The sequence below is a fragment of the Anopheles arabiensis genome, chromosome 2, assembly GCF_016920715.1.
Source record: "Anopheles arabiensis isolate DONGOLA chromosome 2, AaraD3, whole genome shotgun sequence".
NCBI lineage: Eukaryota > Metazoa > Arthropoda > Insecta > Diptera > Culicidae > Anopheles > Anopheles arabiensis.
In genome coordinates, this window is record NC_053517.1 from 80,562,725 (window position 1) to 80,586,474 (window position 23,750).

Sequence of the window (23,750 nt, forward strand, 5' to 3'; positions counted from 1 at the left end):
TTTTCTAGTGCCCCTGCCGATTAGCAGCCGGCAACCACAACTAGTGATGGGAATAATGAAGTTTTCGTCGTAAATTGATTCGGAATAGCTCCGCAGTGTTCGGGAATCGATTCCGGATAGTAGGTTCGGAATCAGTTTCCGTAATCGTTTCCGGAATCGGCTCCGTAATCGACTCTGGAATCGACTCCCGGAATCGGCTCCGGAATCGACTCCGGAATCTGCTCCGGAATCGACTCCGGAATCGGCTTCTAAATTGATTCCGAACACGGAATCGTAATCGGGTAGGTCCGATTCCGAGCTCCCACCACTAACCACAACAGCGTTATTTTCAAATCGAACAATTGCGCAAATGCTGATCAAAACATTCGCTTGCGCGCGCTTAAGCGCATACACAGTCAGCATGCTTTGCGATGAAATGCACTCCCCACTCCCTCCTTCTCCCTCCAATCTGCCCCGGGCACAAACATCGGCCCGACAGTTAGCGATGTGCTCTTTCGATCTATCTTTTCCACCATTATTTCAACCCCTTTTTCCACAACATTGCGCAGGTGAGCTGGGGTGTAGAATTGTGTGTGTGTGTTTGTGTGAGTTAGAGGGAAGAGCCGAGAGTGTGTTGGGTTGGGTCAGAGCGAAGGTCCGAAGCGCTACAGACTGTAACGCGTGCACAAGTCATCCGCGAACCATTGTCCGGTGTAGACACACGGCGTGCTTTCTGTGGGCCCGGTTCGCGCTAGCGTCTAAACAAAGTTAAACACCGGCCGTCGTCCGTTGGGTGAGGGAGTTTTTTCGGGCGTTTGAAGTGGTTAATGTGTTACGTTCCGAATGATCGGAAGTGAAATGTGAGCGTCTTCTGTGTGGTGTGGATTTTATTTTCGCGTCTCAATGTTGGTTTTTTGGTTATGGTATGTGAAGTGATGGCCTGACCCCTTGGTACAACGGTCGGCAAAAACCAAATGGAAAAAAGGAAATTTTATACCACGTGAAACCGACAAAGTGCTATATCCGGAACAGCCCGAAAACAGGAAAGAAAACAGGGTTCAATGGTTCTGCAAAGCAAAGCGTACATTTAATAACATAAAACCCTAGACAAGCTCCAGCTCGGTAATGGATCGCTTTATCAGTTGTGCCGGTATGTGAGAAGTTGTGGCCGCTTATCAAGGCAAATAAAAAAAAAACCCGTATGCAAAAAGGTGAAGTTAAGTGCGCAGAACCTTCCCTTACCGTGAAGAAAACCATACACCGCACTGATAAGGATTCGCTCTCGTGTTCGTGTGGAGCAACGCGAGGGTGAAACGAGAACACGTGCAACGACGGTTATGCCCGCGGCCGGGCCCCATCGGTTTGTGGATCAAAGCATAAAAGCATAAAAGTGTTTGCACGTGTGTGTGTGTGTGCGTTCATGTGTATATCCGTATGCAGGTTGATGTGCGTTTGCACCCAAACAAGGGGGGCGATGATCGAACCCCTATTTTGCTGTTGTAGAAAACTGACAATCACTCGACCGAACAAGTGCCTTCCATTCAACGTTCTAGCGGACGGTTGCATTTTAAAGTATGGGGGCAAAACAAAGCACACACACACACAGGTACAATTTCAACCCCTCAACAAACGCCAACGTCAGCGGAAGAGGGCAAACTAAGGGAGCGAAAAAGAGCGAGGGAGAGAGCGATCGGCCGAAGTGAAGCTTTCTCAAATCGGATGTACGCGATCGTGGAGAGGGGTTACCGATCGGGGAAACTGTGCCAAAATAATGGATCGGTTGTACAAAAAAAAAACATTTTGATTGTTCAGCACGCAGTGGTTTCCTTCACTTTCCCGGGGCTTTTTTGTTGGTACAATTTCCCATCGACGCAATGTGTGCAATTTCGCAAACCTCCTTGTTTGGACCAAAGTTTAGGATGATCCGTAATTGAATGCCTCAGTTTAGTGGTAGAGAAATAGAGAGAGAGAGAGAGAGAGAGAGAGAGGAAGATTTTATGATTTCGCGGAAATGTCTTTCACAAATTTCACAAACAACCCCTTTTCTCAGTAGCATCCCAGTTAGTGAGTGATCGCCAGTTGAGTTGAGTTTGGAGGCGATTAAACGGTCTAACTATTCACCTTCCACGCACCACACGTGTTTGTTTATTTCGGTGCAAGAACCAGCAACCAGATCGTTGTTTACATCCTTCCCCCTTCGGTCATTACAAACGCAGCGCAAGTAGCGCAAATACTGCAAATGATCATTATGCGCCGCTCCTGTAAACCGTGCGTGTATTTGGAACGGTTTTGTTCCGGGGTTTTGGGCTATTTTTAAATACGCAAAACGTTTCGTCGTTACGGGAGTGCCAACTTGTGAGTGGAGGTGGGTTTTAATTGGGTTATAATTTTACCAAATTGATGCAAAATGGTGCTAAAAGCGTAACAGAACAGTTTTGGCAAGCGATTGCAGGATCAGCGTGATCGTGCTTTGCACGAGTGCTCGGCCTGCTAAGGCACACGATTGTAAGATAAAGCCTACTCAGATCGATGTTCGTATTACAGTTAGAATTCAATAGTTGAAAGTTTTTTAGTTGGCATGATATTTAGTTGAACGCCCGATAGTTGGCTGACAGTTCAATTAAAAAGCTTGGGTTTGTATCAAAGTGTATGAATATCACAAAGTCCATATAATACAGAGGTCGATGCATAGCTCGATTTTGGTCCACCATTTTGAAAGCTTGTTTTTGACAGTTAGATGAAAAAGCGTTCCAAACGATTCCAAACAACCAAACATTTTTCCGGACTATTTATGCATTTTGTGCACAAAACTTAGTGTAACTGTACATTTCTTTCTCATGAACGTGGCATGGAGTAGTTTTTTCAGTAATTAATCACTTAAAACGACCTTAATTAGAAATCTAGCCTCTTAGCTTTGGTCCTCTTGAACTGCACATGATTTCGTCGTAATTTCGGGCACTGATCTTGTTGTAATTGATACATGCACTATAATTCTATCTTTTTTATATTCGTGAACTTTTTCAAGAACAAGATTATTAACAAACGTTGTAAAAATTATCGAAAATGCATTCAGACCACTGCATGCACAACAACTAAAACCTCAATGCATGCTGCGATGAAACTATAGAAGCTTTTTCATCCAGCTGTCAAAACTTTCCCACGCTTTTTGATCAAATGTTCTGGATGACTCGACCTCTGTATTATATAGACTTTGGAATATCAGGTGGTCTCGTCCCATACAAATTGACAACTAATTTCGGAATCAATAAAAGCTCATTTTGACAGAATGGGTGAAATGAATTTCCATAGGAACCGTTCGCTTTGTTCTTAGCAACACATATGTAGTACACATTGGTGTCCTCATCGACGGCATTATTTTGATCCAAAAATGGATTTAAATAGTTCAGATTTGGTTTAGCTTACAATAACGAATATTTTGAGTACTTTTTAAGGTATTTCAGTGCAAATAACGAAGATTCTAAGATTGTTTGTATATTCGGCAAGTCGTCAGAAAGCTTGTTTGGGGAAATGTTTTCACCCATGCTGTCAAAAAGTGACGTTCAACTTTTGCTATGAAAAACAGGCTTTGAGACCACCTGATCTTCATACACTTTGGTTTGTATGGTAAAACCAGTTTGTGAAAAATTCACAAAAATCTCATCACCTGTTGAGAAAAAAGTAAAAATAAAACTGTATGGTAAAACGTGCCTACTAAAAATTACACATTCAATATGTAAGGAGGAGGGAATTCAAGTTCTCCAGCACTCAGGCTGTATTATAAGAAAACATTTTTTTTGACTATCTGAGAGCATAAATTGTAAAAAAGGGTAAATTTATTTTAAAAAAATATTAAATTAAATGTAAAAAAGGGTGAATTAAGACGCAGAAAAATGCCGCATGAAGTAGACATTTACTTGAATGAGTCAAAATCATACTCGGATTCTATTACACGATTTAAAACGATTTTTTATTTATAACCTTCCAACACATTTAATCTTTATAGGAAGCTTTCCGTGCGAACATTGTCTTATCAAATGAACTATCGTTTTCAGCAAACAAACGTTCGCATTATTTCAATTGTGCCGCTACCTTGCCCCTTTCTACGCCAGACGAAGCGCAATACGCAAAGCGGAGAGACTCTCCGTTGAACAGGCGCAAAACGGATATAAGTGATGATGAGAACAATTTGCATATAATACACCTCATTTCGCTTCATATGGGCAGAACAGCTGTTCCTCGGGCGGGGTTTGTTTTCGACCCGTACCCGTTTGAACGAAGTTGCTTCATTCGAAGTTGCGTTAATACACCTTTAGATGACCTTGCATTAGAAGAGGGCTTGTTTGTTTTGGAATTCTTTTTTTATAAATAAAGCTTCAATTTTAAAATTAGAATACTGTTCTAATTTGAATAGCGTAATAAACCTTCGCATGCTAATTATGCCACAGTTGGCAAGCAGTGAGTAATTAGTACTGATAGAGAATGGAAATGTAAACCCCTCGCTCAACAAACCGTTCCTTTCCATTAGCTTTCCAAGTGCAAACCCACCACCACACCTCTCCTGTTTTCATCTTCCGATGTGAATGTGTGTGTGTGTGTGTGTGGCTCCCCCATAATTCCGTTTTGTTTTACCATGATTCGATGCATTGTTTCGTAGCCACAGTCAAAATATGGCACGGGCGTATCAATCCGGCGCTGGCCCGAAAAGTCGATTGCGCCGTTAGCTTCCGATAGCTTCCCGCGTTGGGCCTAACTCGGCTTCATGGTGAGTGGGTGGTGGGCAGGAGGGTAAATAATAGGCCAACTACTAGCATCCGGTTGGAAGTATTTTGGGGCTCGGTTCTTGCTGGAATGTGGGCTACGAGATACGTTTGATTGAGTGCTGAATATCACTTGTTACAATCGGCATTTCTATTGGCTCAGCAGGAACCGTTGGTCCATAAGATAAGAATTGATTGTAGAGTCGTGGGTAAGATCGAATGAGATCATTGAATGCATCAGACATTAAGACAAGAAGCCAGATTTGATGTTTCTGAAGACATTTGTGCGGTCTATATTCCCAAAATAGTTCCTCAAAGATACCTGTTAAGGTCAAAATATATCCTCCAGCTCACTATGTACTAAACACACTGCACTCTTTGTGTATCATTACGCCAGGTCATTCGCTAGTTCATTCTGCGGCAACATCAGCAACGTTCCCCCGTTGAAAAAGATACAACTCAACTCAACATTTTATGTATTTTGCTACCATGGCTTATCAGTGAGCTGCAAAAAAGGGCTACGCTCGTTATCGTTGTACCGCCGCCCTGTTATTTGTTGGGCGGAGGACTGTGGAAGGCAATTGAATTGAATCTGATAAGCGGTCCACGTACGCAATACTGCACATACAAAAACAGGGGAGGTAACAGATGCGTAACTGTGCGGTTGGTTTGGTTGATTTTGGCAGGGGTTTTGGCAGTGCAGATTTGTAATGGAATGGTTCATTGAGTGTGTTCTGAAGCAGCTGCTAACGTTAAACCGCATCTCGATGTAGCTCTTTATGGAGATCAGTATTTTTTTAGAAGTAAGAATTGTGGAACAACTATTGCCTGTTATCTTAGCAGACGACGAACCCTGTAGATAAGATACACATTAGTCAGTGGTTTGTAGCTGTACCTCAGACAACAGTCAGTCAGTCAGTCGAACGGTGGACAGGTGGTATGATTCACCGCGTGCAAGAAGCTCTATTGCTCTCCCCGAACACCGTCCCGGTAGAGTTACTTTCGGACCTTAAATCTGTGAGAACTGTTTAACGATCTTCGGCGAAGTGAGTGAGAGTTTTTGGGGGTGTTTTGTGAGACGGCCGTACGAAACGAACCAAATCCACCAACCTTCCCCCCTTTAGTGAGCGTGCGATATGAGTCAGCGTTAGAGGATCACTTTCTTTCGGTGTCTGACGGGCAAAAAAATGGTGTTTGGACAAAACATCGGTGATCTTGACTGATCTTCGAGGAGTAAATCGAACGCGGGTGTAGAGTAAGCTTGTGAAGCCTCCACGTTTTTTGAATGCCCTGTAAAGTTATCGTCGTTAGTTGGGGAGCCCACGACCGCTCAAAATCAACGTGAAACAACACAAACGGCCATCAAGGCAAGTGACCCACATTCTCGCGGATGTACCCGGTGCGGATGGGTACGGTCAGACTTTTTTCTTTTTTTTTGTTGGGAGGTGAAATAAAAACGAGAAAGAGAGACCGGCGTGAACAATGAACTATATCTATGAAGGGAAGTGAGGCATTGAAAATGCGAAGAAAGATAGAAGAAAATTGGTAACACATTTTAAACGCGTAAAGAAAAGTGAAATGGAACGTGTTGGGCCTTTCGCAAAAACCCCGGGCGATCGGTCACGGTTCGTAGCCGGAAGTGTGTGAAATGGTGGGTTCCATCTTTCAAAACAACGTTGAACAGGGGCTTTCGACACTGTTCGGGTGGTGTGGTGGCCAGTGCCATGATGGTTACAAGTCGATCATTATCGATGGTGTTTTGTTCCAAGTGCTGTGTGTGTGTTTGTGATGTGTCCGGTACATCGAAAGTACATCCAGCTACGATCGAGTACCTCTTCAAGATAGCAAAGAACCATTTCTTATCAATTTCGAAACGATTGCACGTCTGTAAATGGTATGATTGATAAAACAAACCGATTGGCTCCAAGCTATGATTTAGCTATTTTCGTTCGCACAAAAGAAAACGTTTTCCACCATTTGCCAGCAAACACAAAACCGGCCTGGGAATGTGTTTGCTTGCTTGTCCAGCCTCATCCACAGGGTTGAATTATTCAATTTTGCAACCGGTCACAACGCGGGGAGGAGCGGGGAACGGTTTGGCGAAATAATTAATTCATAAACCGGGGAGGCCGTGTGTACATTTTCCACGTAAAAAAGCGATAAAGTGAAAATATTTCGCTCGTTCTGCATTCATACTTTTTCGTGCGCTCGTACAGTATGGTTTGTGCTGTTTAATTTTCTTCTCTATTCTGCCATTGTACCTTTTACCCTTTAGTGTGTATCCTTTTGTTCATGTTTCAATCATTTCTTGCGTTGATTTTTTTGTATCTCTTTGTTTCCTTTTATCTCTTTTTGTTCAGTTTTTATCTTTCTTTCTTATTTTCTGCTTTTTATTACACTTGCTTGCCCGTTCATTGCAAGTGAATAAAGCAATAGAAGCAATATTATGCCTAAAAGAGGGGAGGACCACCTCCCCTTTACTTGTGTGGGCTTCCACATCACCTCAATCGTTTACATCGTTTTCGTGTACAAAACTGTTGCATCCCCCCTTTCAAAGGACGGCATTGAAGAAAGCATCTATCGATGGTCCCAAAAATGGCAATGAACAGGGTAGTGCCTTTCTGCACGTGGTTTTTGCCGGTTCGAGCCTGCCCAAAACAAAACCTTACTATGGGCATTTTTGAGATAGCGAAATTGCGAGAGCAAATTTTGAGGATGGAGAAGCAGCGGTTACGGCCGCTTGGGTTTTTGGGGCCCTCCCCTGTTCAGTGTGCCCGAAATGCCGAAGCTACACTTTTGCTTCATTTTCGATTTTTAATGGATCGATAATGGGGCACCCTCTGCTCCCTCTTCAAAATGTATAATGTGTATAATTGATAAGAAAGTGTTTCGACAACTTTTGAAGCGTTTCGGACGCGTACCTTACTTGAAGGGAGGAATGTGTGTGCGTATGAAATGTGTCAAAATTATATTGATGATGAACGATCGGTTATTTCGAATGATTAGTGTGGGGGTTTTTATTCAGGTTGTATTGTAGGTTAAGGTATAAAATGCTTTCGTAGCGTTTTGTGTAACTTTCCCTCTTACTTTCTCGTGCGGTAAGAAACCACATTAGTAAATGTAACAGATGGTAATCGTAATCGTAATTGTGCAGAGTTAAGTTAAAACAAGAAAACAATAGGAAAAGGTAAATTAAACAAAATAAGAAAGAGTAAAAATAAAATAAAGAAGAAAACAATAGCGCAAAAAAGCAAGTAGAAAAAACAGGAAGAAAAAGAACAGCCAAAACTTGTTGTTAATTGTTAAAACAAACGTTATGTTGACAAGCACAAAAGAATGAAACAACAGAAGAGTTAAAATGATGAAAACGTAGAAAAACATAGAAAATCAATCATCAAATATAAAAAAAAGATCAGAAAAAAACTTTGAACCGTTGAAAGTTTTCTTGTACGTTTTCTTGTTTTTTGTTATAGTTTGTTGTTTTTTGTTAACTAATTGTTAGATAATACATAATTTTTAGATATTTTTAATCATTTTTAGATCTTGTTTAAATCAATTTTATGTCTACTTGGAACCATCTTTCCTTTTACACTTTCTCTCTTGGATTGTTTCTTACTATTCTGTTCTTTTCCTTTACATGTTTTGTTTTCATGTCAAAAACTATCAAACATTATCAATCTTTTACAATGGCAACTATCGCCTACGCATGGTGAGTAATTAAGATTGTAAAGTGTGCTCGTTTTGTACGCTTTTACGAGTGCACATTATTGATTGTGCCTGATACCTATTGTGCTGCGGAATGATAAAACTCTTGGCCATGTACCTCTTGTATGGGTGTAAAAAGATAAGATAGGTATAGACTTGCAATAAAACCAGTGCTTGCCGTTCACTGTGCGCATCTCTTCGAAGGGGCAAACCTGCTCAGTCGGCGCAAAAGCTTGTTGACGTATTAATTGCCCCTAGTTTGAAAATAGATACCCAGAAACGAAGAACGAAAAGAGAGCGTGTAAGCTGTCGTCTTTCCCGGACTCTGATGCTCCGACTGATCATGTCCATCCATTCCATGTTCCCCGAGCCCCGAGACAGCCTAATGAGCACGGGGTAAAAGTAAACCTAAATCGATGCAATTAATTCGATTGGCCTCGGTACGCCGGGCGAAGAAATTAGCCAACGCACTGGATTAAATTACAATTAATCGGCACCTCCGCAAAATGGTGAGATAATGCACCTCAGCTGGCTGCTGCGGACAGGAGCAGGTGCGCAATCGTTTGTGTTTGTGCGTGTGTGTGTGGTTCCCCCTGAGCACGTGTGCAGTGAGGCAAGAAAAGAACTCTCATTCTCAAGCTGACGCATCACGCTTGGTACGATCATTCTGTACAGGAAGTGTAAATCACGGGAGGGAAATGGTTCCGGTTCGGTTCGGATGCCAGCGTTCGTTTTGCCACCATCAGCCAGCCCGGTCCGTTGCACTCGTCCATCCTTTTGGGGGGGGGGGGGGGGGGTGCTGCATCTTGTTTGTGGTGCATAATTTGGTCTCAAAACCCAAGGGGGGAGCGCGTTGCGTTGTGTCGCAGGTGCAGATGATGTGTTTGTTCGCTTTGCGTTGGCACACAGCCAAGCTGTGCTGGGAACGTGCCTGCTGTATTACAAACTGCCCGCGAAGTGTTGTGCAGTTTGCCAAACCGGAGACGTGTAGCATGGTTGTGGTTAAGTGTGAAAAATGGCGTGTTCTAAGAATAGAGCAACTATTAATGAGAATGTGCACAGTGAGGAGGGATGGAATTAGTTGGGGATGGGTTGGAATTGTTTTGGTGCAAGCAGATTTGCTAGCTAATTTTTTCCTAAAACAAAATGCTTTTATTAATGCTAAAAGTTATGTTTTGTTTACTCAAAATACATTCCATTTGGTTTCCTTGCGTTGTTCCAACCACGGCAACAAGAGTTCTTGTATTGGTCTTGTTTTTTTTCTCCATTCTCACCCTGAACGTTGCCACAAATTCAATGCACAATGTCGGTGTGCATTTTCCCAAACGACTCTTTTCTCTCTCGCTCTGTTTACCCTTATGCCATATGCCACCATGGGTGCATCGGGTTGCAACCGCCTTGAATCATTTGCATTGCCGCGTGGAGGTGGTGTTTGCTATTTGTTCCCCCCAGGCCGCGACTATGGCCGCGAAAGGAAGTGGCATATGCGCGACAAAAGAACAATAACTACTTGCGCACTACAAATCACACTCACATACACACCACTACCGCCTGCCTGCCTGAATGCAGCACAAAAAGCACATGTGCTCTTTGCTGTTCTCGCCTGTGTTACATGGCGATTTTTAGCACATGCCGGTGGTGAGTAAACACAATCGAATGGAAAATTCCTTTTTTGTGGGACCTTTGGGTGGTAGCTTTATTTTCGGTCGGTCGTTTACGGTTTGGCTTGTCAGAGATGTTGCGGTGAAGATTGGTGTAATGTTTGTTGGTGGTGTTTTTGTGACTTAATTTTAGGTGCACCTTTCTTTGTGTATTTTCTGAAAAAAAAAATGCCAAAAATTGTCTTCAGAAAGGCATATATCTATGAACAAAAATAGTAATATTTCACAAAAAAAATAAACTTAATTAAAAAATATGCGAATGATTTTTAGAAAATTTTCCTTATATTGAGATCTATATTATCCAAATTTTCACAGTTTCAAATTCTCTAAGTTACAGGGTTTCGAATCATATAATGGACTACTTGATCCACTCGGTGGAATGTTTCAAATGGTTAGGGGATGTATGCAACGTTGCTATGGAGGTTTGCAAGCATACAGGGGAATATGTCAAATGCTTAGGAGAAGTGTACAAAACAGCTATGGAGTTTTGCATCCAGGTATGGAGCGCTCGATTGTAGCGCTGTAGAAATTCATCCTAATTTTTTTTTAAAGCACCGCGTGATGATTTAAGAGTTTGGGGTGATTAAACACATGTTTTTGGTATTGTCAAGCAACATAATAATTTATTTTTAAATTGAATTTGCTATTTGAACAATATTCTTTGTAAAATTCTCTACTCTACTATTTTTTCTTTGCGGCAACATTTTTCCTCATATTTAAACACGCATATTCAAATAATGTTCATCATAGTCCTCCTGCCTAGTAATCAAATTACCCTCCTTCTTTAATCACCCGTGTTAAATTTAGAACCAACTAAGAACTAGCCTGAAATTCCAGAAAATAGTAAAGACTAAGTCAAACGATTTCTTGCAAAACTTTGACAATACCCTCAAGAATCATCATGTTTAAATACGAGTGAAAGTGTTGATGATGTAAAGAAATAGTAGAATAGAATGTTGAATCGCATAGGACGTAGTGAAAGTTTAGTCCGAATTAATATTATTACGGATTAACCATTATTTCCTTCTGATGATCCTAAAACAAGTGTTTAATCACCCCAAACATTTAAATCATCACGCGGTGCTTTTTAAAAAATTCTAGGATTAATTTCTACAGCGCTACATCCGAGCGCTCCATAGCTGGATGCAAAACTCCATAGCTGTTTTGCACACTTCTCCTAAGCGTTTGACATATTCCCCTATATGCTTGCAAACCTCCATAGCAACGTTGCATACATCCCCTAACCATTTGAAACATTCCACCGAGTGGATCAAGTAGTCCATTATATGATTCGAAACCCTGTAAGGCCCTTTTAAGTTTGTAGGCTGAAATTTCAGCAGGTCAGCTGATTCCATCGTATAGCAATTTTCAAGTAGCTAGTAGGTGGGCTCATTCCAAGGTGTTTCTCGAGCAGGTACTCGAATCTAATTCTAGCTTTGAGGCTGAAATAATCTAGACTGAAAATTATAGGCTTGTTTTGTGTGTGGTTTTTTGTGTGGAGTGTTGACATGATTTTAGTCTCCAACTTTCATGATCCATATAAAAAAGCTGACTAAAATCGAGAAGGGCCCCTTAAGCAAAATGGAACCACTAGATTCGCCCGGTGTCGAGTCCCCCGGAGTCGGCCTGAGCCGCCTGGAGTCGTCCGGAGTCGTTCGGAGTCGTTCGGAGTCGTCCGGATTCATCCGGAGGCAATTTGTATATAGACCTTTGTTTCGAAGGCTGACTCCGAACGACTCCAAACGACTCCAAAAGACTCCGGTTGACTCCGGACGACTTCGACTCCGAATGACTCCGGGCAACTCCGGACGAATCCGGACAACTCCGAACGACTCCGGACGACTCCGGACGAATCCGATTCCGAAGATTCCGGGCAACTACCGACGACTCAAAACGCCTCCGGACGACTCCGGATGACTCCGAACGACTCCAAACGACTCTGGACGAAACTGACTCCGAAGATTCCGGGCAACTCCGGACGACTCTGGACTACTCCGAACGACTCCGGGCGACTCCGCGCAACTACAGGCGATTCCGGACGACTCCGAACGACTCCGGACAATGCAGGGTGAACCTATTTTCCGGAGTCTATTCAGAATTTATCGGAGTCGGATCGTAGTAGATTCCGGATTTTTGCTTTTCTTTTCGCATGTTTCTGCTAACTTTCTGAATCTAATCGCTTGACATGACGCCATGGAACACTTCTATAAAAGTGTACCTTAAATTTAAATAATAGTGTACTAAATCAAGTTTGTTTTCAATTTTTGAATTCTCGAGTCTTTGTTATTCATTCAATGTATGGTTTAAAAAACATATTTATCATATTTATTAGTTAATATTTTTGTAAAAATGTCTACAAATAATTTAACCAGTAGATGCAGTACTTCCATACAAATAAAACCTTCCCTTGGATAGCGATGCATAATTACAAGGAATCGTAAATGAAATCCTCCTCGTCACTCTCTCACTCTCTCTCCACTTTCTAATTCACCATCCAACAAAGTTATACAATGATGATATGGTCAGCAGCAGCAAGGGAAGGCACCCCCACCCCCCACGCTCCTAGCAATTGTTACCGGACGTACATACATTTATTGAAGCTCGTTTGGAACATTTTAATGGTTCCAAAATTGACGCCCGTACCTTTATTTCGAACAGTAACAAAATCAAAATGCTCCTCCCTTCGAAATAGTAAACGCATGAAAAAAATGAGCACAAAAAAGTACACAAAACACTACCCAGCACGTACCTGCGCACACATACGGGGGCTTAAAATGGAAGTAAATTAAAACAAGATGAGCAATGCCAAAGGGGCTGGTAACTCTCCAAAGGGAAAGCGGGCGGGGAAAAAAAGGGAAACGAAACGCGATGACGATAGTGACGATGATGATGATGATGAAAATAAATAACAACCAACGAGACAACGGGTTACAGCTCACTGGCCCGCGAACGCGTCCACCGGCACAGGGCCTAGCATTTTTGTTTTCATCACAGTTTTCCACCAAAAGCCGCGCACCTGACACAACACATTGAGCCGGACCGGGTACAGAGGTTGAACAGATTTCGTGACATTGCTGGTCGGCGGGACAGTTGCTCCATCCGTTGGTTTCGGGTCGGACGTGCCGAGCTTTTGCTTTCGTTGAGTGGGCGGCTACAAACAACAGTGAGATGAAAGAGAGCGAGAAAGAGACGTAATTTAAATAATAGCAGTTTTCCAACCCAACCTCGCTTGCCAGTGAGTGAGCTTTGGCAAGGTGTTCTGTTGTAGGTTTTTGAAATGCGAAACCTTCGTGCCAAGCCGGGTAGCCAGCCAGATTGCGCCATAATTACATCGCCAGTCACCACCTTTCATAACTGCCGCAACGGTGCGCGTTGTGTTTTAATTCGTTAAAAAATCGAGTGTATTTGTGTGAGCATTTTCGTTGTTGTTTCGATTGTAATTAATTAAGGTGCAAGATTTCATCCGGAGCTATCTGATCACGTGTCTCGTGCGTTTTGGAGTGTTGGTGATGTGCATAATTGAATTTATTTTTCTTAACCTTTTTCTATTACATTAGCGTCCTGCATCGAGCAAAGCAGAGCTTCCCGGGAGCTGAACAGTGTGTTTGGTGTGATTTCAGTGAACTGTGAACTTGTGCATTTCTTTTCTATATGTGATGTAGAGTGAAATTTTGCGTACAATAGCCCTTGCCACAGTTATCTAACCGCATTGGGTGTGTGTGTTGTGAATAGAAAATTGAAAAATAATTGACGATCGCATTAAAAAGCAATTAAACGGCCGCCTGTGCATGTAAACGACCGTGTAAAAGATGTCGACCAAAATCAGCAACGGCAGCAGCGGAGGTGGGATCAACACTGCACCCAACACGACCTCAATCGCTACTACCAACAATAACAACAACAACAACAACGACTCGCCGGATGTACAGGTCACCGTTAAGGATCTTCCTATCTCGTTTAAGGTGAGTTGTGACGATAAACCGAACCGTTGCGGGGTAGAACTCTGCCATCTCTGCCCTTCATCTCCATGCCCGCCAGACCGGAAATGGTGATGGTGCTGGTTGGATGAAATCATGTGAAGGAGATGTCGTTCCGGTTCCGTGCTCCCTTGCGTTCAAGGGTGAAATGGTTCTAAATGTGTGGAAGGTTCGCGTTTTGAAAGTGCGCTCAATGCTAGGCCGCATTTTACTACGTTTTTTTTTAGTTTTATTTTACGAGCGCACGATCCTCTACGGTCCGGTGGTGTATTGTCGATCGTTCGTCAACCGTAAACTTCCGCCCGAGCGGATGGTGCGTACCTTTAAACACGGCCGGAAGTGGGAGCATGAGGTAGTGCTTTTTTCCTCTGTCTCGTAATTACATGCAGAATGCGTGGTTGAATTTTGGAGAGCATTATATGGAATTTCCAGTTTTCCAGAACTTGCTTGCCTATTTAATACATAGTTCAAGAATAATGAGGGGGAGTGGTTAAGGGCGCAGACACGTTGGAGCAAACCATAAGTTACTTGTTAGGCGTGCTTTGTGACAACAGTTGCATAGTTTTAGGCGTTTTAATCGTACGCATTTATTACGTTTGAAGTATAAATGCATTGAGTAATGTAATAGGTTTGAAAAATGTTAATTAATTGAAGCTATGGAGTAGAAAACTTTTTGCAAGTGTTAGCCGAATAGTTTTAGGCTTTTTAAAGATCATCATCATTAACGAAAATAAGGCGCATTGGAAATGAATAATGATACAAAAATTCGTTCATTTTGACCAACTGGAGATAAATGATGCGTCAGTTTAATGTGCGATCGTAGAGGTTTTTCTTAACGCTAATGGAATAATAAGTGAATAAGCTATTTTATAAAGCACTTTGTAAGCGTTATTAGAAAGGATGATATCGTGTCGATGATGAATGAACCGTGTGAATGACATTTTCCAAAAAAAATCCTGGTTTGTTCGGGCAGAAATACAATACGATTTGCCTCACAGAAAGATTTACGCTTATGGATGCAGACATCAGAATATGGATCATAGAGATGAAAAGAGTGAACTATCTCAATATGTACCTTAGCTACATTTATATGAATGAGATATATTGTTAAATTAAAAAACATTTACTTCACCTGCCCCCTACTAATCTGTATACACTGTCCGAGAAACACATTTTTAAAATCACACACCAATCACACATGAAAATCATATTTATTTCCCTGGCCCTATCGTACTACTTAAGCATCATTTGATGACTAATAGCAGCAGCAGCAACTGCTGTCCCGTGGGAGCTTATTGAACTCCCACACTTCCCTCCCTCCTCACTTCCCATAATTGCACCTCTTAATTCATATTCGGAACAAAGCTTTTTCCGAACATCACGTGTGCCCCAATGAAAAGATCACTTTCGACAAGCATTGAACGAGCAGTGGACCCGTTGGAAATGCTTCCCGTTGGATGTAAAACCGTTGGCGACGAGCGAAGCGGTCTACATAATTTCATGCAGCTTTTGTAAGCTATTGTTCCGCGCCGGCGTCTTTTGATGAAATAAGGGAAGGGTACGGAGGAAAAGGTGTCATAAGGGCTCTAACTGGCTGGAACGTTGGCAAGATGCCTATTCAAACAACGCGCACTTTTGTCGGTCGGCGGTTTAATAGAACCGTTTAGAGTAGGCGCTCGGGGCGAGATCGCGTTGCTTTGAATGTTGATCGTGTAAAAACTGCAAGTGTATTGCATTAAACTGCATTTTCTTTGAAAGCAAAAACAACCCTTTATTGCATTGTTCGAATTGATAAGATAAAACAGCGCTCTTAGGATCTTGTTAAAGGGTATTTTTCCGATTAATTATGGTTATTATTTAGTAATGATTCATTGCTGTTTGCTTACTAGCATTTGCAAATTTTATTCCGATTCTCATGCTAAATGGTTTTCTAATTCTTCACTTTAAAGGTAAAATATCTCGGAAGTCAACCCGCCACAGGACTTTGGGGAATCAAACACACGAGGCTACCAGTAGATCATTTAGTAAGTTTCAATCGATCTTTGGCTAGTTTCAGTCCTTCAAAATGTTAATATTAATCCCTATAATCGTACTCTCTTCCCTTTTACAGGTCAGCGTTGCCAAAAACTTACCACCAAATCGGATTCTTCCCTTCTGTAACCTTACCGTCTCGCTGGACGGTGTTAAGATCGAGTCCATCACCTCCAAACTGACATCGGTATCGAACTTCACGATCGATACGATCTCGTACGGCGTGCAGGATCTCGTCTACACGCGAGTATTTGCAATGATCGTCGTCAAAGAGAACTACAACCTAAAGGAGAAAAATCCATTCGATGTGCACGCATTCGTGTGTGACAGTAGGTAAGCATAGTACAGCGACAGATTAGCTTTTAACGCCGGTGTTCTTATGCATTGTTATTCCTATTTTGTCCACAGAGCAATGGCACGGAAGCTTACATTCGCCCTAGCTGCCTCCTTTCAGGATTACTCCAAGCGGGTGAAGGAAGCGGAAGAAAAGAACGGTGGCAGTGGGTGCGATACGGAGAAATCACTGCGAAAGAAGTTTGCCATCGATCTGCGGACGCCGGAAGAGATGCAGCAGGACATTACGGAGCAGGAGACGGAAGCGTGATTGAAAGTGGAAGTGGTTCCACACAGCAACAACAACAACAACAACCAACAGAACATTCACACGGGACCAACCTGAGTGCAAATCCTAGTCCTAGTATGCTAACCTGAACCGCTGAAACCTGAAACCGCGTACCAACAGAACGCACGCACTGTACCAAAATGTTTAATTTGTGTTTGCCTTTTTGTGTTTGCTTTTCGTAGCGCGTGTTTTTTTCCATTGTTCGTACCGCTTGCATGATTTTATACTAGTTGTATAATTTTAAAACTGAAACAATCACACGAACCAGGCTTCCTAAATCGATCGTAGTTTGTCGATAGTAGGTACGGTGCGATCTGCGCAATTTCAGTAACGGATGCGCAGAAATCTTAGAGGTTATAGAATGAAAGAAACATACGTTGAATAGATTGATAAGTAATATGAGGAAGGCTGGCAGGCTGCCCTCCTTAAGCTAACAGAGGCGAGTGATTTTATTTCAATAAACATTTGTGAGTGCATTTTGCCATTGTTGTTCAATTGTTTTATGGTTGAGAAAGACATGAATCTATTTTGAATGATTTTTTTAAATTTCACATAATAAATACGAGAGAACCTTACGCAAAGCTTAAAATATATCAGAAATTTCAATCCGCCTAAAAGTATGCAATTGCATCACATGCAAAGGTACAGTGCATAGTATAAGTTTAGCGCTGGAGATTCATTTGGGGATATGTTTTGTCATGTTGATGAGTTATCGTTTATTTACTTCTATTTTAATTTATTTTGTGTTGATTAATATTTTTGTTATAGAAGAAAAAAATGAGTTATAAAGGAGATGTTTATTTAAAAGTATTTTTTTATTATTCACTTTTTTAAATCCTTTTTTTTCAGATTATTGATTGTTTATTAACACCGTTTTCGAGCCTCAGTAAAGAATGTTAAGCTGCTTTCGAACATTGTTCAGCAGCAAATAAACGTTTGACGGCCAACTGAAATTTTGATGCTTTTCTGAACATCGTTCAATCGTATCTAACATTTTGTTTTGCCAAATATGAACGTAAGTTTATATTTCCCATGTTCGTTTATTTCATATCATTCATGCCAAATTGACGGGTTCTGTGAACCTAGTATTAATTGAGCTCAAAAAACGTGTAAAACTATTGTTAAAATATTGCTATTTGTATTTCTTTTCATAAAAAATAGAGCTAGAGCCCAATGTAAATAGAAATTATCCCCGCGATTAATGCAGAACGAGAAGAAACCACCAATCACGAATTTCTGCGTACGAATTTGTAGTTCGTAAGTTTAACTTTGCATGGAATAAGTGGTATTAGCGGCTAAATTTATAATTTGATATGATTCTGACTGAAGATTTCAATGTTGTAGCTTCTAGAGATGATTTTAAAATATTAACCGAAAGGGAATTTATTAAGAATTTGACAATATATGTGTCAAATCAGTACATTTTGTTAAAAACACAATCAAATTTAGAAAACTGCTTATTTCCGTAACCGCGTATAAGAAGTTCCACGTATCTTGGGGACTACCTGTGTACGCATAGTCTTGTATTAATAGGGATTGTCATTTTACTATTAGTTTCTCAATACCTTTTTATACATACAATCAATACACACATTACAAAATCGATAAATTTCGTTTTTAAAGATTTTATTTCGGAGTCGTTTAATTGGATGCAATTCGACAGTGGCTCTCTGCACAACAAACCACGCGGAAGGTGTGTTTTGTGGGTTGATTGGTTCGTTTGAAATCCTGCTCAATAAATTAACTTACTTCCTAGCACGGTCGAACACGGGCCGGAAACCCGTGCATCCTTGCGTGCATCGTTCAAACTGCGATGGACGTGGGGAACCTACCTAAAATCATCTAAACCTATATAGCATGCTTCGCATTTCGCCTCCCGGTGTCGCTCAGTGTCGCGAGTTCCGGATAGCATCGGCCCGGAAGAGGAACGTTTTCCGCCGTCGAATCGGTGGTCCCTGAGTGATGGCGTCCAGATGGAACTCGGTCGACACTATCAGCTCCGGCAGCTCGGCACTATCGTTCGGTCGCACCGGTGCCATCTCCTCCACGATCGCGGGGCTTTCCATTGGTCGTTCCGGTGCGTCGGGTGTGGCTGCTTCACCTTCCGTCTGCTGGACGTCATCGACCGTTTCCGGTGCGGCGGCGGGCTGTGCCGTTTCGTCCGCCTCCACACTGACCGTATCGATCGTGTTCGATGAATCATCAGCCGGTACGGCCGAGCTCAACACCATCTCGGGCGATAGTTCGTTCACCGCATCGCTTTCCATCGTCGCTGCGTCACTGGTCGGTTCACTATCGCTGGATGACGCATCCGATGCCGCTTGTGGCGCTTCCATATCGGTTGTTGCGCTGGTGTCCGATTCGGGTGCAAGCAGTTCGTTGTCTTCTTGGCTAGGAGCTGGAACAGCGGGATCTTGCACTAGCTCGGCAACGAGCGGTTTCAGTTCTTCCGTCTCTGCAGCGAGCTCGTGTACGATAGGTTCTAGCTCTTCTACCGCCTGCACGGCATTGATCAGCGAGTCGGCTTGGTGCTGTGTTTCGTTTTCCAGCTCCACAGTAGCGGACGGCTCCGGATCGGTCGGGGTACTTTCAGCTTCCGTTTCGGTGTTTACAGGTTGTTCCGCTTCGACCACTTCATCCTGAGGAGTGGCATCGGAGTACTCAACGGAAGGGGCAGGCTCTGAGGACACTGTTTGTTCCTGTTCCGACTGTTGCTGTTCTTCCTGTTGGGTTGTGGCATCATCCATAACTTCAACCTCGTTCGACTCCTCTTCCTGAGTATTGGCCGGATCCGAGCTGGTAGCTTCCGACGGCACAACAGATGACGAAGAAGGTTCAGCCTCATCCATCACTTCCTGCGCTGAGTTCTCCGACGGCAGCTCACTTTCCTCCTCAATTGGATCAAACAGATCAGCATTTACCTGGTGATGGGCTTCCTCCTCCTCTTGATGCTCTTGATGCTGTTGCTCTGGTTCATCGTTCACTTCCACGGCCGATTGTTCCGCTTGTTCCGATGGTTGCTGTACACTATCCTGGGAGCTCTGCTCCGAGCTTGCCGCAGTGTCCTGTTCACTAGGCGCAACAGTTTCGACTGCCTTGGCAGGAGCTTGCGGTGCTTCTAGCTCCTCTGCTGGGACAGCCTGCTGTTCGGGCTGCATTTCCTCCACCTGTGGGGCTTCTTCGGCTGCCTCCGCCCCCGGAGCGGACGGCTCATATCCCTCACCTTCGGGGTAATACTGTACGGACTCCTCGCACGGATAGCCAAGCTGTCCGTCGTGCACGCACGTTTGATACATCTGGCTGAAGACGGTACGCTCGGCACAGATGAAGCTGAACCGGGCATGATCTTGGCAACGGTGGAAAATCTATCGTGGGAGAAAAGTTTGATACTTAGTACAGTGCAGCTACATTTGGTTCACGACACACCTCAAGGTGATCGAACATATCCTATTCCACCTTTCACCGGTGGAGAGATCATTTCCGGACCCTTTCGCCCCTCTCCATACAGAAAGGTTTGAGACCCTCCTGCTATCAATCGATCGCGATTGAACCAAACCTGCCAAACCTGCCGCTTACCTGACAATCGTTGTCTATATCGACGTAGAACCCATCGGTACGGTTGGCGCACGCAAACGAGTGGTTAATATCGTCACGTATCTCCTCCGCCCCGGCCGGCAGCACGTAGCTGTACACTTTCACTTGTTTGCTCTGGGAAAGGGAGGTGAACGGGGAAAATAGGGTTTGCGATGATCAATTAAAACTCAACTCTTACAGTTTTCGAATGCACCCGGCGTAAGGGGCACACGGGGGGGGATGGGGCAGTTATCAAATAATGAAGATAATAAATGCGATATGGGAATGGATCGGCGCCAGGCCGAAACTGCGTACGTGCGTTGGAAAAGAGCGTGATTTTTTTGGGTTCGTTGAACGTTTCTGCTTAAAACAGGCATGAAAGTGTGATGTGTCTTATCGCAACTTTGAAAGACATGTGTGAATCGATCGTGCGGGGGAATGTAAGGAAAAGTTTTGATTGCGTGGTAAGTAAAATAGCGGTTAGGAGCTCATTATATCGTTCTTTAGGCAACATATTCAAATTAAGTGACATAACTCCAATTGTTTGTTGATGACGATTCTTTGCCAAAATAATCCCTCAAAATCCTTGTTCTTTTACAGTTTGTTGCAGGACCTATAGTGTTTAACAGAAGCAAAACCACCTTTATAATTCGTAGAAATGAAATGGAATATTTTGAAACAAGACTTTACTTTACTTCCTTTCAATTATTTGTTAAGAAACGTGAATAACATATTTGAACTTAAAAGGAGATTTTTTGCTAAGCATCCTCATGTTGTACTTGTTCTAAATTCTCATAATAATGGTGAAAATCACGCTTTTCTAAAAGTTATCTGGTAACTTTATCTTGAAATAAAACTACGACTGATTTATACAAGACTTAGTTTAAGAGAAATTTGCCTAAATGATCATATATGCTCAGCTTTCTTAATAAAAACTTGATAGAAATTCATCCAGTTTGCTGTATTCTACAGAACGGTCTAATTAAATGAATGTTCTCAATTTGCAAAGGCCTATAACAATTAAGGCTATTCTCTTTAAAATCAACTAGCTTCAAAACTTATCTGAAACACAAAAAAAAAACACATTTACTAAAGCATTCACGAAAAGCGCACCAACTCTTCCATTCACCTAACACATTCTGATTAATAAAAAGGCAAAAGACTCCAACACTCCAGACAACGGCAAAAACGGTAGACAACAGGATGCGATTGGAATGTCCGGTTGTTGCTGCGCCCTTTCCTTCTTATCTACCAAATCGCGCCCGGCGTGAGTCACTTACTCGGTTCGGTAGCGTTCTGGCATTGGTAAGCGTGGCCAGAACGAGCAGTACTGCTAACGGAAGTAATCGCACCATCTTGAACTTAGCACAGACCAGACCAGTGTAGACCGTGTAGATGTGGGTTGACCGATTCTTCTTTTCTTTCCAAATGCACTGTATCCAACGGAAGTATCCTTTGGTTTTTGGTTTGAATAAGCTCCAACACACTGTTTGGCCACTGGTTAAATTATCTAAACATGCTACACTTTTCCTATGCACCAACACGCTTGAATGGGATCACTTAACACTAACATTAAATTCTGTGTAAAGTTCGTTTTCCACCACTATGGTTATGTCGAAGCGCGTACACGGGATACGGTGGCCTGTGTGGACACTCACACACACACAAACACACTCTCTCGTAGCAACGGAGGTTTCAGCGGTACTCCAGTCCGGTCCCTGGTCAGGTGCAGTATGTGCGGAAAATTTGTCAAACACCACCAATTTATAGTGAAAAGCTGTTACTAATCGAAGCCGCTGCCTGCCGGTCGCGTGCATGGGCCCGGGGCAGCTCAAAATTTCGACGCCGATGGCCCGCCCGAAGGTGGCCGATCGTCCACGCCAACCGGGCAGCAGCAGCGATGAGGACGTGAGACCGCACGACCACGAGCGAAGGCGGCATATCGGCGGAAGGTGCCATTCGTCGTCATCATCATCATCATTCGTCGCCGTCGTCGGTATTCTGACATCGTCGCTCGACCGAAGTTCAGTTTTCACCTCACCTAAATATGTGCCTCGCGAGGGGTAAGACACGGCTCAAACACCACGACCGGTAAGAAAACGAACACATGCGAACAGGGGTAGGTGAATCCACCCGCACATCGAGGCACCAAGGAATGGGAGTGGGAGTGGTGGTAGAAGTTCGAAAAGAAATGTGCGAAGGAAAGAGATTTTTATGCATGCAGGCGGCATAGCGCACGGTTTGGCCGGTGGATAGTTGACGCTAGAGCTGCCCTCGCCACGGATGCAACCATGCACCCGAGAGGGAAGGAAGGGTGTCCGGATGCGGCGCGGGTTGCCGGGCTCTGCAATATGCCGTAGGTCTGGCTGGTCTGGCTGGATGTATGACCTTTGGATGTATTTTTGGTCCACTCTTCCGGCGCGTTCGCGTTCGGGTGAGAAAATTAGAAGGCTAGAATTAGATCAGTGCGCGGTGAAGGTTCTAGGGCAGGGTGCAGTTGCAAGGGACAGGAATCGATGAACTTGGCTTTGGTACCAGTCGGCCAGGGTCAATACGTTACTTGGCGGAGCGTGGTTTATGGAGTAGCCCTGCAGAGTAACTGCAGTAGTTGCCCGGTTCAGTTGCCTACTGGGGGTTCAAACTGCCGGTGACTTTAAAATAGATTCATTGAGGAGCTTTGTGAGGTAAGATTCTATATGTGGTTTTTTTAGATATGGTGTAGATGATAGACAGTTACAAATTCTACTCGTTCGCTACTATTCCCGTGCACAGCGGTTCTATAAAGGCACTAAAAAAGACCTGAATGTGTGTTTGCCTAATATCAAACTTCAAACAGTAGAGAATTATTATAGAATAGAAAAAAAATCTATCTTCCCAACAAATGAGCTTTCAGCTTTGTTAGGCATTTCTCTTAAACTGCTTCTAGACAAGCCAAACACTATCAGGTGATGTCCCAAACAATGTCCACGTTTTAGAACAGTAGATTTTAGAGAATGTCACATTAGAAGACTTTACGAATGTCGTTCAGAAGAAGCGACCCATTAGTTTGAGGTAACAATTTTTGGCTGCGTTTTTATAACCCTACTTGATACTACTTAATCTTGGAAAACTAAGGAAATTTATATTAATACCTTTACAGGATTTTCCAGGAGTTTTCATAGCTCCCAAATGACATTTGTTCTAAATTTTTAACCATAATCTGCTAGAATGGTACTCGTAATAAAAAAAAATAGTGGATTTGTGTTTGATAAACCGCGTAGAAAGCGTCAAATTTTCGTTTGTGCGTGTGTATGACCTTTATCTATCAGATGAAGATAACATGCAATTCGTTTTAGATTCATTTGCTTTAATATTTGACGATAAATAAAGGCATATTTCACGCGTAGTTCTTTTGTGAAAACTCGGTGTTTTTGGTGTAAAATCACTTAACGACCAGTAAGAATAA

General features: G+C 42.8%; 2 protein-coding genes across 7 annotated transcripts; one reads left to right on the plus strand and one right to left on the minus strand.

The window, feature by feature from the left end:
* Positions 1-663: 663 nt before the first annotated feature.
* LOC120895404 lies at positions 664-17,208 on the plus strand. Of its 6 annotated transcripts, none has more exons than XM_040298744.1 (5): positions 664-902; positions 13,660-14,064; positions 16,029-16,103; positions 16,190-16,443; positions 16,519-17,208. In XM_040298744.1, the coding sequence occupies exons 2-5, from the start codon at positions 13,912-13,914 to the stop codon at positions 16,712-16,714; spliced, it is 678 nt and encodes a 225-aa protein (XP_040154678.1). In that variant the 5' UTR covers positions 664-902; positions 13,660-13,911; the 3' UTR covers positions 16,715-17,208. The 6 variants fall into 6 exon arrangements, with proteins under 6 accessions (XP_040154678.1, XP_040154676.1, XP_040154680.1 ...); XM_040298742.1 differs by having other exon boundaries at positions 664-839; XM_040298746.1 differs by having other exon boundaries at positions 671-772.
* Positions 17,209-18,337: 1,129 nt separating this feature from the next.
* Positions 18,338-22,055, minus strand: LOC120897485 (cell surface glycoprotein 1). The gene is made up of 3 exons (XM_040302425.1): positions 21,586-22,055; positions 20,309-20,440; positions 18,338-20,097 (listed from the first exon to the last, which is right to left on the minus strand). Exons 1-3 carry the CDS (start codon positions 21,658-21,660, stop codon positions 18,619-18,621), a joined length of 1,686 nt encoding a protein of 561 aa, XP_040158359.1. The 5' UTR covers positions 21,661-22,055; the 3' UTR covers positions 18,338-18,618.
* Positions 22,056-23,750: the final 1,695 nt, after the last annotated feature.

Bases quoted from the DNA above. Each gene is read 5' to 3' on its own strand.
- LOC120895404 (XM_040298744.1), top strand. From the start codon at position 13,912: ATGTCGACCAAAATCAGCAACGGCAGCAGCGGAGGTGGGATCAACACT. The intron at 14,065-16,028 runs GTGAGTTGTGAC...TTCACTTTAAAG, and splicing joins ATCTTCCTATCTCGTTTAAG to GTAAAATATCTCGGAAGTCA. The intron at 16,104-16,189 runs GTAAGTTTCAAT...TCCCTTTTACAG, and splicing joins GGCTACCAGTAGATCATTTA to GTCAGCGTTGCCAAAAACTT.
- LOC120897485 (XM_040302425.1), bottom strand. From the start codon at position 21,660: ATGGTGCGATTACTTCCGTTAGCAGTACTGCTCGTTCTGGCCACGCTT. The intron at 20,441-21,585 runs GTAAGTGACTCA...TCCCTTTCCCAG, and splicing joins CCAGAACGCTACCGAACCGA to AGCAAACAAGTGAAAGTGTA. The intron at 20,098-20,308 runs GTAAGCGGCAGG...CTCCCACGATAG, and splicing joins ATATAGACAACGATTGTCAG to ATTTTCCACCGTTGCCAAGA.